This window comes from Pteropus vampyrus, unplaced genomic scaffold, assembly GCF_000151845.1.
Source record: "Pteropus vampyrus isolate Shadow unplaced genomic scaffold, Pvam_2.0 Scaffold19, whole genome shotgun sequence".
In the NCBI taxonomy this organism is placed as follows: domain Eukaryota; kingdom Metazoa; phylum Chordata; class Mammalia; order Chiroptera; family Pteropodidae; genus Pteropus; species Pteropus vampyrus.
In genome coordinates, this window is record NW_011888800.1 from 512,072 (window position 1) to 528,436 (window position 16,365).

The 16,365-nt window shown below is 41.2% G+C and overlaps 2 protein-coding genes across 2 annotated transcripts in view; one reads left to right on the plus strand and one right to left on the minus strand.

Annotated features, from left to right (window-relative positions):
* AVEN (apoptosis and caspase activation inhibitor) overlaps positions 1-5,793 on the plus strand; it is a 138,427-nt gene extending 132,634 nt beyond the window's left edge. The window contains exons 5-7 of the mRNA XM_023527701.1: positions 1,672-1,767; positions 4,472-4,832; positions 5,613-5,793. Of these exons, the coding sequence (XP_023383469.1) occupies positions 1,672-1,767; positions 4,472-4,832; positions 5,613-5,728 (573 nt within the window). The 3' untranslated portion in view covers positions 5,729-5,793. The remainder of the gene's footprint in view (positions 1-1,671; positions 1,768-4,471; positions 4,833-5,612) is intronic.
* A 414-nt stretch (positions 5,794-6,207) lies between these two features.
* RYR3 (ryanodine receptor 3) overlaps positions 6,208-16,365 on the minus strand; it is a 346,270-nt gene continuing 336,112 nt past the window's right edge. Inside the window, exons 98-103 of the mRNA XM_023527702.1 lie at positions 13,391-13,525; positions 11,945-12,101; positions 10,681-10,745; positions 10,197-10,297; positions 8,012-8,063; positions 6,208-7,128 (exon numbers count right to left, since the gene is read on the minus strand). Coding sequence (XP_023383470.1) covers positions 7,033-7,128; positions 8,012-8,063; positions 10,197-10,297; positions 10,681-10,745; positions 11,945-12,101; positions 13,391-13,525 — 606 coding nt within the window. The 3' untranslated portion in view covers positions 6,208-7,032. The remainder of the gene's footprint in view (positions 7,129-8,011; positions 8,064-10,196; positions 10,298-10,680; positions 10,746-11,944; positions 12,102-13,390; positions 13,526-16,365) is intronic.

Genomic DNA, 16,365 nt, shown 5'->3' on the forward strand with positions numbered 1-16,365 from the left:
ATAGGGGCTGACCCTATAGAGCAGGATTCACTTTAGTAGGGCTCTGATGCATGCCCAGTCTGCTTTTTGGGTGTGTTGCCTAAGGAGGTAGCTGGGTGGGGCTCTAGCTTGGTCTGGGGCTCTAGCTTGGTCTAAAGCAGGCTACCAGGCATTCTGGCCCTGGGGCCTCCTGAGAGGGACCCCACTGCAGGCCAAGTTCAGCTGCAGCCTGTGGCCTGCCAGTGCCACCTGGAATGAGCCACAGAGTAATCCACAGATGGTTGTCTACTGCACTGGGCCTGGAGGTGCCTGGGAGGGCTGAGCCTCAAACTGAGTCTAGCTGCTGCTAGTGCCAGACTTGGGGCTGCTCAGCAAGAGGTAAGGCTAGATGCTGCTTTTTTGGGGTTTGTGAACCTTGGGGAGATTTTAGGAAAGTCCGCAGCATGAGCCAAGACAGGCCATTTGTATGGAAAAGCCATTGGAAGCAGCTTGGTTGGGCCCGTAAGTTGGATGGGGTGGGGTCTCTACTATATATTTTGAGATATAAGATCCTTTTCCTCAGGGCAAGGGGCCATGCTACCAACATTGATTACATAAGAGCTAGCTATCTCCAGAAAATTTCAGAAGGGCAGTTGAAAAGCCACATTGTTTCTTTCGATCCCGATGTACTACTGTTATGGGGAGTAGGGGTTAGAATGGGTCTGGATTTAGTTTTGGGGCTCTCCTTGAGTGCACCAGGAATGACTGACTCTCCATCTCCAGTCATAACTCATCTACCCAAGCTATTCCTGCAGTGGAATCGAGATTAGACAAGATGACCCCTGTGTTTTCTTTTAACTTGAAGTCAGTGATTATGGAATAAGATGTGATTCTAGATGGGCCTGTGACCATCCTTGGTAGACAAGGTGGTCAGAGATGTTTGCCTCTAATGTGAGGTCATTGTAACCACCTTTTAGTTTTTTCCTTCTCTTGGGTTGCCAGGACACCTAAAAGCAGCAGTGATAATACTATGATTAAGCCATGTAATAATCTGGAATGTTTTCTTAAATACTGTCAATTTGTGAGGTCATGCATGGATCTGACTTTACTTCTATGAATGGGAAGGGCGTCAAAGGAAGCTTTTAGTGTTGGCCACACAGAGTGCTCCCGACTTGAAGGTAAGTTTCCATCCTTTGCTTTCTGTTTTGAAGAGAAGCGTGTACCTCACGGCTCCTTTGGCTGTGCTCCTCAGTCCCATCCCACTGCCTAGACAGCTCTTCCTTCCTCTCCTGAAGGCCAACCATCTGAGTTTGAAGGAGGCGTCCACTTAGATTTCATTAAATGCTTATTTTTCTTTGAGGTCGTTTTTATTTTTTTGGTCCAGTTTCCAGGTTGCTGTGCATAATGGATGTGGTGGTGATCATTACCCTGCTGCTGCTTTGAGAGCGTGAGCTGTGGCTCAAGAAGGTGGTTTTGGTTTTGCTCATCTTAATGTGGAGATGATAGACATTATAACCGTATCAAGTGTGATTTATGATTTTACTCCCAGCTAAAAATAACTCTAGGGGATGATTTATTTAGTTACTTTCTAGAATTATTCTAGGTTTTCCAGCTTGTTTTTTATTTCCAAAAGGACATTTGTAATCGTCACCTTATGTATATAGATCACATATATGTATGATATATGTAATTATATTTATTTATTTTTAATAGAATTCAGCATTTTATGTGAACTGTGAGTCATTGGTTCAAGCCCTTCAAGAACTGCCTCTCTCACTTCGACTCAATGTTGCTGCTGAATTGGTCCAGGTAAAACTCTGATGGCATCTTTAAGATGGTGTGGATTAGGGCAGGGAAAGAAAAAGAGAGAAAATAACCATTCGTTTCATAAAGCTGAGGGTTTTGTATTAGGTAGCATTTCGTAAAGTTTTAAGGGAGTATGAAATAATGTTTTTTAAAGTTTTTTAAATGAAAAAATCAGATGTAATGGAATTGAGTGGAATGTATTTTACTCACAAATATTTATGTTAGGCACTAAAGATACAGTGGTTTAGTAGGTAGACATGGTTCTTGCTCTTTCTTCTGGAGCTTAATCTATTGGAAAAGATGGGTATTAATCAAATTATCACGCAGATGTACAATTTGTGATAACTCCTATGAAGAAGAGTTACAGTGTGTTATGAGAATATATAATAGTGAACCCAATCTACTTTGGTGTAATCAGGAATGGCTTTCCTGAAGAAGTGACAGATAAGCTGAGATCCAAAGTATCAGGACATTCAAGTTTGGATTTAAAGAAGAGTGACCCAATTAGATCTGCATAAACAACACTACTGATAATGACAACAATGACAAAGAATATGCTGGCTGTAGAATGGACTGTGGTGTTGGGTGGGTGTGTTTCTTGGTAAATTCACACATGCAAGAGGCGAGTAGATGTGGGGAAGCAAGTTAGGAGGCTATTGCACGGGTTCAGGTGAATAGTTCTATAGCTTGGACTAGAGTGATGGTGGTAGAGATGGCAGAGAATTGGACTTTACCAAGAGGCAGTACTTCAAAAGAAAAAATAATGGGACTTGGTGAAACACTGGAAACGGAGAGAGATTGCAGGCAAAGAATTATTCTAGGTTTTCCAGCTTGCGCAACTCAGTGGTAGGCAGTATCAGGAAGGGTGAGGTTTGAACATTATGGATTTGTGCCTCTGAGATATCAGAGTGAAAATATTAGTCAAATGAATATAGAAATTTATAGTTCAGAATTAAAGGCTAGAAATTTGGGAGATGGTATAAAATGGCAATTAATGAATTGACAGAGGAGGAGGCCCAAGGACTGTACTGTGAGGAACTCAACATTTAATTGTGGCTGGATTGAATTTTTTTTTAAAAAAGTGAAACCCTGCGCAGTACTAATATTAAATAGAAACCTAGTGACTAAAATGATCAACTTTGTTCTGCAGTTGAATGTGATGCTAAATTTGAGCATAGCCAGGACTTAGTTACTTATCCAGTTGTTTCTGATTGCATTTACTAGGCTCAAACTTAGGGCAGCAAGTAGAATTAAGGGCCAGGGGCAGGACAGAGAAGTAGAGAGGATGGCCTTTGCCCCATGGGAAATCGCCCTGGGGCTTCTAATGGCAATGTGGAGGAGGGGATGTTTGGGGTTGTTTTAGGGACTGGGAGAGTGCTGCTTTTCCTGTTGAATGTCCAGAGATGTTCAAGGTTCCGACATGCTTGGTTTGGTCCCACACAGTAAGGAATGGTTAATAGGCATATCAGGGAACCACTGAAACAAAAGTGGTAGGGGCCAGGATTCAAGAGAGAAACAAGAAGTTTCGTGAACATTTGAAAGTGAAGGATGTTGCATCAGTAGCAGGCCTTAGAGTAAAGGTATACGATAATTACAGTAGCTTTGAAAACGTGGTAAATAGTTTTACACCCCCAACTCCCAGCCCAGCCTCACCCCGATGAAGTAGAGCAGGTATTCTCAACTGGGTTTGCCCATTAGAATCTCCCAGGGAGGTAAAAAGAATGCTAGACACCTGGAAATTAAATGATTCCAGATTAGAATAGAGGACCGCTTCCCAGCTTCACCTTGAACACTGACAATGATGGATGAATATTTGTGTATAAAGCCCCCATACACTGTTAAAAGCCCCAAAGAGTTATTTACAACTGGATTTGAACAGGAAGTTTAAGTGCACAAATAGGAGACAGTGCCGCCAATAGTATTGAACTTCATTCTGAACCTGTGTACTCTGATGCCATGCTAATTACCCCAGGCCTCCCTCCAAAACAGTGGTTCTTAGCCTTAGCTCTACATTATAATCACCTGGGGAGTTTTACACTTTTATAAAATTATTTATAACCATGGAATCGGCATCCTTGTGAACAAAGTATATTGCCAGCACCCCAGAAACCACCTTTCCCTGAGTCACTATTTCCCTAAAACCAACTTTCCTGACTTCTAATATTAAAGATCAGTTTTACCTGTTTTTGACTCTAGAAATATAATCAAATAGTATGTTTGCTTGTGTCTAGAATTTTTCACTCAAATGTCATCCTTTCTTTTTGGTGAATTTGCTCTTTCACCTTTATATTAGTGCTTTTAAGTACAGTGAACAGACCTGATGTGCTAGTTACTCCTCAGCACCTTTTACAGATGTTTAAGTCTCATCACAGATCTAAGTATATATTCGAATAGACCTATGGTACTGTCAGTTCTCAGGCCTGATGGAAGACGTGGCCCTTTTTATTTCAACTCTGAGTTAACGCATAGCTGAGGTGGATTGAGTGGAAGGCCCAGCCCTATTATGTTTGTGAGGTCTCCCACATTTAATCCTAATCCGTAAGGAAGGGGACTGGGGCAGGGCCCACACTGGAGACTCCTCGTAAACTTCCTGTCTGAATTGAGTTTTGTACTCCACAAAATTTGGTGGCTTCCTTAGCTTTTGTTTCTGCTTAAGTGAATATGCAGGACTCACATTTTTAACTCGGTTATTATGCTTCTCTTTCAGACTGCCCTTCCTTTAGAGCTTCCTCAGGTGAAACCAAAGAGAAATGATGAAGGCAAGGGACTCGGGATGCAGTTAAAAGGGGCTCTGGGGCTTGGAGGAAAGGGGTCTGTCTCTGAGCTAAAATCTGCTGCTGCTGGCTGTCCCTTGTACCTGGGTAAAGATAGCCCAAGACCGGGTCCTTCTATGGGTTCTCAGAAGCCCACTGCCCCACTTCAGTCAGCAGCAGACCACTTGGAAGAAGAATTAGATCTGCTGCTTAATTTAGATGCGCCTGTAAAAGCAGGGGCTAACATCTTACCAGACCAGACACCTCAGGACCTGGAATCCCAGAAAGATGAGGAGGTGGCTCAAGAAGAAAAAGGTATGATTTTCATTTTATTTCCTATCTTCTTGACTCTGGTGTTTTTGTGAGAACAGCCTCATGCACGTCACATCCGTACACAACTCCACTGGTATCTGACATCGATCTGGCATTGTCCACTGACATCTATTTCTGTGCTCAGATCTCTGCTTCCCCCCTCCCTCCTGACCTTTCTGACAACATTTGTTTCACTTGATATACCATACTTCCAAAGCTGCCGCCTGCCTGATTGCAATATTAAACCTGAGGCTGCAACTTGAACTCGTGCTATAAAAAGACATTGATACTCGGAGCCCTCAGCTGTGCAGCAGCAGATCTTTTAATCGACTGTCTCAACAGTCCCGTTAACCAGCTCTTTCTCCTTCTTGCTTGCTATTTTTTTTAAATAACAGAACACTTCATTTGTGCATCTTCTGTGAGATGGTGGCCCATTTGATGTGGAGAGGCCTAGGGCGACTGCCCCATCCGTGCACTGCATTTGAGAACCTTTAATGACTTTCCAGCTTCGCTCCAACAGTAAAAAGAAGACTGAGCTGTTGGTCTTTTTAAAAACCTAGTGAACTGTGAAATTCAGCTTCAGAATAGAAGAACAAATTTCTACCTTGTTTATTTGTTTAGATATTATATTTTCTTAGGGCATAGAACAATAGAATGTTTCCCTTTGTTATAAGCAAAGCAATAATTATGGCTGAATTATATCATGGAACAAACCCCAGGGAAGCTTTAACTCTCAATTTTGGGACTAATGTGAGGTTGTTAACTTTGTTTTTATTTTCCCAGTTCTTGCAAAATCAGCTGTGACGGAAGAAAAGAACATGGAATCAGAGCAACCAAGTACATCAAAAAATGTTACCGAGGAAGAGCTTGAAGACTGGTTGGACAGCATGATTTCCTAACAAAAAAAAAAAAAAAAAATGTCTGAAGCCAATTTTGGTTGCCTTGTAAGTAAGGGTGGGCCCAAGGCTATCCTTCAAGAACAGCTGGTATACAAGCATGTAAACCAGTGTGTTCTATCATGCTTACCGCTAAACACCTGCCTCTGTGTTTGACGACAGCTAAAATAATATGTTTGAAGAGGCTCATCGCATTTGTTCTCTGGCTTAGTAATCTAAGACATTCTTTAAGGGCAGGGGATGTTATGGCCGCCGTTTCCAGCTTCCTTCCTCTCAGTGTTTATGGCAAGTGCTGCTGCTGAAGAGAATAGAAGCCACAAGGCATGCATTTGGCAAAAATAAAACAAATGGTGGTCTATGGAGATTTTTTTCTTTCTTCTGCGGGGCTTTAGGCCATTTGTCTCATGTCCCTTTTCCTAGCAGTCACAGTGTGGTTGTAGAAGCATCCAGAAGTGGTGCATTACAAGAGGCCGAAGCATGGATTGGTATGTATTACTTTATTGCAGTGGGCACTTCATTTTATTTAAGGAGATTCACCTAAACATAGCAGCTCCACTACTTACAAGGGACCGTAAAGCATTACTCAATTTGGCATGAGATTGAGATTTTTCTGACTTTTCAGTACAGTACTTTTCTTCTAATAACAGCAGTTGACAAGCTGTTACTGAAAAAGAAATTATATTAATAACCTTCAAGTGCAGCTTCTTAAAGAAAGACAGATCAACACAACTAATTAATGGGACTGTCCATCTGGAACATAAACATAAAAAACTTGCATAGCTATATCTAAAGAGGTTTTAAGGCACTTAATCGATATTTCAGTGTCGACAAAGTGTTGGTTTGTTTTTTTCTATTTCTTTAACTGCTTAAAGCTTTTCAAGCTGATTCTGGATACATTCTCTAGCAAGTACCATGGGAAAAGTTAGACTGCAGTTAAAATGATTTTTTGTAGTTCAGACCGTGAGTCACTAGTGGTTACTGTCATGTGACATTCAAGTGTTTAAAATTTCATGTATTATGCATTCAAGACTTTATACTTCTGGTCTTTTCTTCCATGATGCCATCCCGACAAACACGTTAGCACTGGAAAGCTTGAAAGCATTTTTTAACATTTTGACAGGGTATGTCCATTAGGCACAAAAAGCCCAATCAATTAAAAAATATCACATGGATTTTTAACGAACACTTTCTTGTTAAGGGAGGCATTTAGAAAATGTCACCTTTTAAAAATGTTGCAGAAGTGTAAGAGGATTTTAATTTCACTGTAAGTTTACAGTCCAGAATTGTGGAGTTTCTTTCATTCAGATTTATCCAAGCTGATCTTCATATTGTTTTCGAAAGCAGTCACCAGCTGGGAAGAAATCCCAACATCTTTCTTGGTACATCTTCCAGACATAAGATTCCTGAAAAAATAGCAAGAAGTACTTTTTAAATCACAGTAAGCTAAAACCCAGTTTTTGTTCTATGTTTCCCTTTAAGAATACTGATGTGGATTTATGTGAGGCCCAACTGGCACATTCTTTGTTTTAGTCCCAGCCTATTTAGGGAGCAAGATGTCATTGCTTCCCCCTTCTCACCATCTCCATTGCGCCGCACTGCCCCCACCACTCCCCGCAAAAAAAAAAAAAAAAAAAAAAACCCACTGAAACCAACTCAATGATTACCACTAAAAATCTTAGATTTAGCAGTAGGCTAATTCCATGTCATTTGTAATCTGTCAAAGAATGCACGATGAGGGAACATTGAGTGGTGGCATAGGCAGATTCCTGGATTGCTAAAGCCAGATGTGGAGACTAATGGCCACTCTTAAATGTTTGAATATTTGATAACTTGCTTCTTCCGCCCTTGTTCTCTTTCATACTTGGTCGAGTCCCTTTTGTCACATACCTTCATTCATACCTACACACCCACCCCTCCATACCCTGTGTCACCAACATATAAGGTTATCTTATGCCATCTTATAGCATTTTATTATGATTCTCCTGCTCTTTCTTATTGCCATTCACTTAGTTTCTCATTGTCTTTCTATAATGTTTTCCCCACCTCCAGCTATTCTGTTCTGAAGCAATAACCATAAAGGTTTAGTAAATGTCAGTGTTTGTTTGTTAGGAAGGATAACCAGGAGGTCTTTTGAAATAAAGTGGAATTGCCTTAGAATGGTGGAATAATGCATGTGAGACCAATGAAGTCATCGGCCCATCTCAGTTTGTGTTCTACCTATTCTCAAGGCTTAGGTAAAGGAAGCGCTAACACGGGTATTATTATTAGAGAATTTTTTTTTCTCACCTGACCCGTGTGCTCTGTTTCATCTTTGTTAATCAGATACATCAGGAAGAACCTGGAAAAAAGATGTAATTAATGAGAAAAAGACAATATTAGATACTTCAATTAGGAAACCTAAGTTCATTTACTCAATCAATTGAACCAGAGAGAGGGTTCAAATATATTTAGTATGATGCTGTCTGCTAGGCCTTTCCCAGCTGGGGAAATGTGGCACGATGACACAAATCATCATTTTATAATATACGTCAATCTCAAATTTAGTCTTTTTATAAGGAGAGCTCCTTTTTACCATCCCCAAACCTTGAGCTAAGATCACTGTGAAAAAGCATTTTGGCTACCATTTTATTTAAAAATATCCTAAACAATAAAACTGGTAACTAAAAATCTTACCATATAATTTTTAGTAGGCTGATTTATCATCTACGAGAATGTAGAATTATATGTGTCTCAAGGATATGTCATGGAATTTTGGGAAAGCATTTAATCTCATTAAATTGCTCTCATTCTTCCAGAAGTATAGTTTTGTTTTTATTAGAGACAACTGAGAAATGCCATTGTAGTTTCACTTGCTCTAACTGCTGTGTCTAAGGTTTAAGTCTGTCTGGAATGCACAAGTCTCCAAGAGGCTGAGTTCTCAGCTTGCATTGCATGACCTCAGAGCCACCTTCCAAAGGAACCAGTCTCGTGCCCTTCAGGAAAAGGACTGTGGGGCTGTTGGTATAAAAGAAAGTAGAAATAAGACCCTTCTGAGGGTGGAGAGAGCCTGAGCCCCAGATTTGGAATTCTCACAGGGTATTAGGTTTATAGCTTCAGATTGTGGTCTATAGTACAGGCTATAAATACATTAGTTTCCTTTGTTCCTTTTCCTTTATCAGACTAAGAAAGGTGGCACGGCCAATGCACTTACCATGGGACTCAAGCATGTAGGACTTTATTCCTTCCCTAGCACATTTATTTGAGAAGGCACCGGTTTTAGGGAGGAGTTTCAAATATGAATAAGATGGATTCTCTTCCCCTCAAGCTAGTTAATAGAGGGGTACAGAGACAGAAAATAGACTATTATAATATAGAGTGCTATGGGAAGATGCAGAAGGAGATCCCAACCCAAATAACAGTGCCGTTTTACTCTTCTCTGTTCACTGGTCCTGACCTATATGGCCTTGTGCTTACCTTTTATGGAAGGACATCCACCTTGATCACGCTATTAAGATGCAAACTCTCTTAATGACCAATGATAAGTTATCAGGACTTGAGGAAGGGTATGCTAAAGTTATTTTTTAAAAACTCAAACTAGCAAAAAGCTCTGGCTTTGCCACTTTTCTTTGACAATGTAGGCACAGCGGAGAAGGGCTAGGCCAGGAGCGTAGCTCAGCAGTTTTTTTCTTTTCTTGAAAATGATCACGTATAGAAATCCGAATTGTCAGGTAATCTATATTCTCTGTAAATTTCTTAAGTTATTACGTTTCACAGGCAGTCCGTGGCACACTGTGGGCAATGAATAACATGTTCTTAAGTGAATAATATTTCACTTTTTCTAAAGTGAATAATATTTCACTTTAGAAAAAGTGAAATATTATTTGTCTACTGGGTACCGGGCCTTAGAACAGTGTGAAAACACATCTAAAAATCTCTCATGGAGCCTGTGTATTACTAGGAGAGGATGGACATGGTCACGCCTGAAAATTGACTACGGAATCTCGTGACATCCAAGTCACTGGCTACCTTGACAAGAGCCAGTGTGAGGTGGTGAGAAGGAAGGCCTGACCGGGAAGGGGAAAATTGGAGACAGCGAGCGTAAACATTTTCAGTTTTTGCTAGAAGTAAAAGTAGGGCCGCAGGTTTTTTTTCCCTTTGCTCAGGATTAAAATAATTGTGTGGTGATAGGAAAACTGCAGTAGAAAAACTGCTGGAGTTATGTGACCTTGAGAAGGGACAGGATCTAATCCTAGGTTGAGGAACTGACCTGAGCTCAGAGCAAGAATAGTCCACCATACACATCTGTGAAAACATGGGAGAGGCAGCGTGTATTGACAAAGATGTGGGCTCATGAGGACTCCTGGAAGTCCTTTTGTAATTGCCTCTGCTTTTCAGAGAAATGGCATCAGCAGAGACTGAACTAAATGACATAACTGTTGATTTTACTCTGCCACTCTTTCCCCCGTCACCTCTATAGACCAAGAGTACTCACAAGTAGTTGGCTAAGTTGTGCTCTTGTAATGTATGTGTTTCAAAACCATGAGGCGTCGTGTCAAAGTAATCATTGCCAATCCCACAGATGAAACATTTAGTCTAGAAAAATAACAGGTAGTACAGGCATTAGTAGGTGTGACATTACAGGCAGTGGAAAAAGGGGGGTGATCTCTGCTTGAATTGGGAGACACTGAAAAATATTTGAGATTCTTCAGACTATTAGTCGTCTACTCCATAGCACCACCCACCTAGATCCTAGCTAGCTGAGGGTACTTGCTCCTGCCCAAGCACAGGGCAGGGGCATGGAATAGTGCAGAACAGAGAGCTGGTAGTAGGCACCTAGAAGAGGACAGGCAAGGAAAACTTCATTGGTAATTTTGCCGAGGGCCGGCCCTCAGTAATAGCAGAACCTGTTGTTTAAAAATTATATTTGCTGTGAGATACAAAATTGGAGTTGGGATGAGTTGTTGGGAGAACATTACCTCCATATCTTCTCTCACTTGTTCCTGCTGGTCTCTTAGCTCTCCAAAAGCATCAATAATAAGACCTGGAATTTTAAATATGAAGACAGATAAAGTGTTTTAAATAATCTATTCAGGGGTTCAGGGTATAGGAATGATAGAAGGAATGGCAGAGCCCATTTTGTTTTGTAAAAAAGTAAATCATCAGGCAAAACTATTCAAGGAAAACAAGATCAGCAAAATCTACTTGTTTTCAAATGCTGCATCTTGGCTAACCGCTTCTCATTGTTCCTCATCCTCCACCTTTCTGCAGTAGCACTGTGTTAACCACTCACTCCTCCTAGAAACTTGTCCCTCCCTCTTACATTCTGCTCGTTTGCTTTCTGTCTTATGGCTCTCCCTCTTCTCCTAGCCCCTCAGGCATTGATGTGTCTCAGGGTTCTTCCTCGGTCCTGTTGCTGCTCTTCCTGGGAAATCGCCTCTACACCCACACCTTTGAGCACCAGTGCCACGATGAGTCTCATTTCTATTGTTTTATTTTTGTGTTTATATGTATTATATTCTATCCTATTTCATTTCTGACTTGTCCCTTGAAAAACCTTTTACAGTTAACTGCTTATTAGCCCTCAACACCTGCATGTTTTCCAGGTACCGCAAGGTGTGACTCAAACTAGATTCATCATCTTCCTCTAATTCCTGATAAGTTGTTGCCTAACTATCAGTATCCCACCCCCTCCCTGCAAAGAAGAGAAAACCTGTCACATGTCATAGCTCCTATGTTCCTTCCCCACCCCATTGCCTGGGATGAAAATGATGAGGGCAAGACGAGGCACAGGTGGTCTCTAGGGAGCAGAATGAGAAGGAAATCATCAGTTCAGAGTAGGGAATGGAAAGAAGGGGTGGTCTGCTGTCAGGATTCTCAAGTTTCTTGTACAGGCATGCCTCGGAGATATTGCAGGTTTGGTTCCAGACCACCGCAATCAAGTGAGTCTCTCAATAAAGCAAGTCATTATCTTTTTTTTGCTGGCGGAAGGTCTTGCCTTCAATTTGTAAAAACCACAACTTCAGTGAAGTACAGTAAAATGAGGTATGCCTGTATTGGTACCTGGCTGTGTCTTTGGCTTTATATGTAGCCAGGGCCTCATATATAGTAGATGCTCAATAAATGTTTGTTGCATTAACAAGTAAAGGAATGCCCAAACCCCTTTATATAAAACAATTATGTCATAGATGTAGGAAGATAGAACTAGATTAAGCCCTGCTTTTACTTAACTGGCAAACGTACCTTGAATGATGGCCAGCAAGATGACAATGACGAAGAAGAAAAATGTAATGTCAAAGACGATGCGGTACATTTCATAAGGGTCACCAGCAGGGTCTTCGATTTCATCGCCGATGCCGCCTCCAGCTCTCACCCCGACGTACATGTGGAATAGGTAACACTGGAGAAGAAAAATAATGGCAATTCAGGTAAAAGTCACAGTGTTGTTTTTAGCAAGGTGGTCAGATCACTCATATAATTAGATCAAACTATGACAGCCCTGGGCCAGAAGAGTGCTCTTCAGTGGTGTCGCTATTCCGGCTAACTGCTCCCCACTACACTCTCTGATCAGTTTGGCGTCTACCACAAGGGAAAGAGTGTTACATTTAGACTTTAATGATATTTTCTGCACATTTAAAAATTTTGAGCCATTTGATACATAACAAAAGATTTCCTTTAAGGTATCCATAAGTTAAAAGACTTTTAAGCCCTGATGGGTATGGCATACATGCCAGATATTGGTTTTCCTTCTTTTAATTTTAAGAGTGCTCGTGTGGATTTCAGGCCAGGCTACAGCCTCCCGGAGAAGGCCCCATCTACTTCCGCATTCTCCGTACACCCGGTAGGGCCAAGATTCCCATAGCGTCTTGGGAAATAGACTGTCTCTCCTTCTGTGCTATGTGTGATCCAGTGCAAGCATCTGGGAACTGGCTCACAGAGCAGGGTGCCCTGTGTCTCTCCTGACCAGATGGGTTTGGTTCAGAGGAAAAGGCAGTCTCACAACTGAAAATTCAAAAGCCAAGGGCAGCATGGAAACAGGTGCTGGTCACAGGAGCGTTCTGCCCCAAGAAAGCATAGGAAAGTTTTTAGCCAAGAAGTCTTACCCATTTTCTAGAGAAATGGTTACAGCTGGGGCAGTTCCCTGTCACTGACACACATGTTCTTTTCCTGACATCTACTCACTATGCACTTACAGAGGTGCTGCTGCAGCTGTGCAGGCTCACCCTGAGCTGTGCCCTTCTTTCCCACTTGGGCCTGTCCTGATGGGGCTGCCCCTGACCTGATCGTACTGCTGTTACATTTTTCAGACTATGGTGGCTGAAAGAACCCGTGCTGGCTTGCTGAAATAAATTGAGCAACAGATTCATGGGACTTTCATCCAGCTCTCAGAGACAAAGAATCATAAGCTTGCCTTCCAAGAAATTTAGATACAGGTCCACTCACACTTAGGTACAAACAAATGTATGTGAATGATGACCTGCCCTGAGGGTGTGCTTCTCTTTCCACCCAGCCTTAGGCGAGTACTCCTGAAACCCATTTCCGCCACTTCCACCTTTCTAGAACACTTGTCGCCTTTGGATGAGACATTATATTCTCCTCTATAACTATCACTCTTAGTTCCCCAAACCAACCACAGCCCTTCTTTCCCAACAAGGCTGGGTGACCAGGCGGTCCTGAGTGGGCTCTTACCGTCATCATGTCATCACACTTCATATCGGGCTCATCGTCATCCTCACTCTTATTGTAGAACTTGCGAAAGAAGTTGAAAGCCACCACGGTGTAGAGATAAACCACCACAGCCAGGAGACCGACAGTCAAAACCAGCTGGGAGGGGACAGAAAGAAAAAGGAAGTGGGTCTTCTCCACGTTAAAGGTCCATGGGGGACCCCAAGAAAACAGGAAAGGTGAGGATGAGCTAGGGAGAAAGGAGAACGAGGAGGGAGTGGGCAATAAGGACCGAGATACCGCAGGTGGGGAAGGAAAGCGGAAACCGCAGATAGAAACAGGCTATTGGGAGAAAAGGATGATGGGGAGTTATGGACTAAATTGTGTCCTCCTTACCCTCCCCCTAGTAATATGTCGAAGCCCTAACTTCCAGTACCTCAGAATGTGACTGAATTTAGATCTTTAAAGGTATAATTACATTAAAATTAGGCTGTTAGAGTGGGCTCTATTCTAATCTGTTGTGCATAAGATGAGGAGATAGGACACAGAACAGACGGCTGCATGCACAGCAGGATGATCAAGTGAAAAAGCAGCAGGAGGGTGGCCAGGTGAGAGCCAAGGAAAGACACCTCAGAGAAAGCAAACCTACTCACACCTTGATCTTGGACTTTCAGCCTCCAGAACTGAGAGGAAATAAATTTTTATTGTTTAAGCCACTCAGGAGGTGGTCTCTCGTTAAAGCAGCGAAAGCAGACTAATACCTCGGGTATCGAATTGGGCCTATGTAAACTACAAAGGGATGTCAGGGTTGAATAGTGAAGGTGTCATGATTAGGGTTACCTTGTTTTTTTTTTTTTTTTTTTTTTTTTTAGAGAGAGAGCAGTGACCTGAGGTTTCATGATGCAGCTTGTACTCTAACACTGCTTCTCAAGAAACTAAAGGTTCTTTGGATTGGTAGGTCTCGCTACATGATGCTATTTCATAAATAACCATGAACTTGATAACTGTCACAGTTTTCAAGTTATTATAAGAATTGTTTATGATTGTTGAGCAAAGCAACACTTTTCATAACCAAGAAATCTGCCTAGGACCTTTGTAGGGGTCATAGGGCATGTTTATTTCCCACCTTTAGGAGGTACCATAAATGAGGAGCAAACAGGGCCTGCTCATCTAGCCTATAAGAGAGACTAGGTGCTGAGTTGGAGCTATGAAGTTCAATAAGATATAATCTCTGTCTTTAGGATGCTACACCTAAGGGAGCAGGTGTGAGTGCTAAGATAAAAATTGAAGTTTCAATATCTGAGTAAAGGAGAAGAAAATTATTCTAAAAGAACATATTGTAGGACTGGTATTCCACAGATCACACTTTGGGAAACATTGCCTTTACAGCAGGATGAAACTTTCCAAGACACAATGTAAAAGTACACAATGCCCTTTTCCCAAGGAACTATAAGGAAGCATTTAACAGCTGTATGCAAACATCTGTAACACAGCTTCTGTTATTATCCCCTCAAATTTTAGTTCTTCTCTGTGGCAGCAGACTTCTACCTCTAGCTTTCCTCCATTCTTTTTACCACCAACGAAAACAAGAAACATTGACTGTTGCTACTACCAGAAACCTAGAAGAAATAAACCTAATACCTGATGATCTAGCATCTTCCATTTTAGAATGATTAAAGGTCAACTTGGCTTTTTCTTCTGTTTGGAATTTTTGTATTTTTTTTTAAGTTGTACAACCTCATGATTTAATATATGCATACATTGTAAAATGATGACAGCATTCAATATACCCATCACCTCATACAGTCACTATCTGTGTGTGTGTGGTGAGGACACTTAAGATCTACTCTTAGCAGATTTCAGGTATACAATATAGTATTTCTAATCATAATTACCATGCTTTACAGTAGAGCCCCAGAATTTATTCATCTCAACTGGAAATTTGTACTCTGACCAACGCTCCCCATTTCTCTCACCCTCCAGCCCTCGGCCACCACTATTCTTCTCTGTATCTATGAGTTGACCTTTTTTAGATTTCACATGTAAGTGAAATCGCACAATATTTGTTTTTCTATGTCTGGCTTATTTCACTTAGCATAATGCCTTGAAAGTGTATCTGTGTTACAAATGACAGGTTTTCCATTTTTATGATTGAATAATATTCCATCATATGTATATGCCACATTTTCTTTATATGTTCTTTCATTGATGGACACTTAGGTTGTTCCCATATCTTGGCTATGGTGAATAATGCTTTAGTGAACATTGGAGTGTAGGTATTTCTTCAAGATACTTACTTCATTCCCAGAAGTGGGATTGCTGGGTCATATAGCAATTCTATATTTAATTTTGTGAGGAACCTCCACACTGTTTTCCATAATGGTTGTACACATTTTAACTTCCTTCTCTTCTCCCTCTGCTATACAGAAGTTTAGAGATGTGAGAGAACATGTCTCATTCATGGAATTGCATTTAATGTGGAATGAAATGCTAAGGGGTTTGAGTTTGTTGACAGAAGGAGTCATGAGAAGATTTTAATCAAGGGATTCACCCTGACAGTACTGTAGAAAACAGACTGGATGTGGCAATGACTGTATAAATACATCTTTTAACGTTTACTATGTCTGTATATAGACATACAGCTATATCAACTTTTCAACTTTCTGTATATATAGACATATACACATACATAGCTATTTATGTGTGTGTGGGTATACACATGTCTAAATCATTGGTTCTTAGTTGAAAGCGTGCATCAGAAGTACCTGGAGAGTTTTCTAACTATATATGACCACTAGCTAACCCCCAGTGAGTATAGCAGATCCATGGAGGAAGAGGTAGATCTGCAAAAGTTCTCCACAGTGATCTGATATGTCCATCACCTCCTTTCTTCCTCCTCTTCCCTGGTTGATCTAAACGTTAGGGGTTTCTGAACCAAGGCCTTACGCCTCTTCAATGATGGCTATAATTTTAATTGGCTGCAATTTTATAAAAACAAT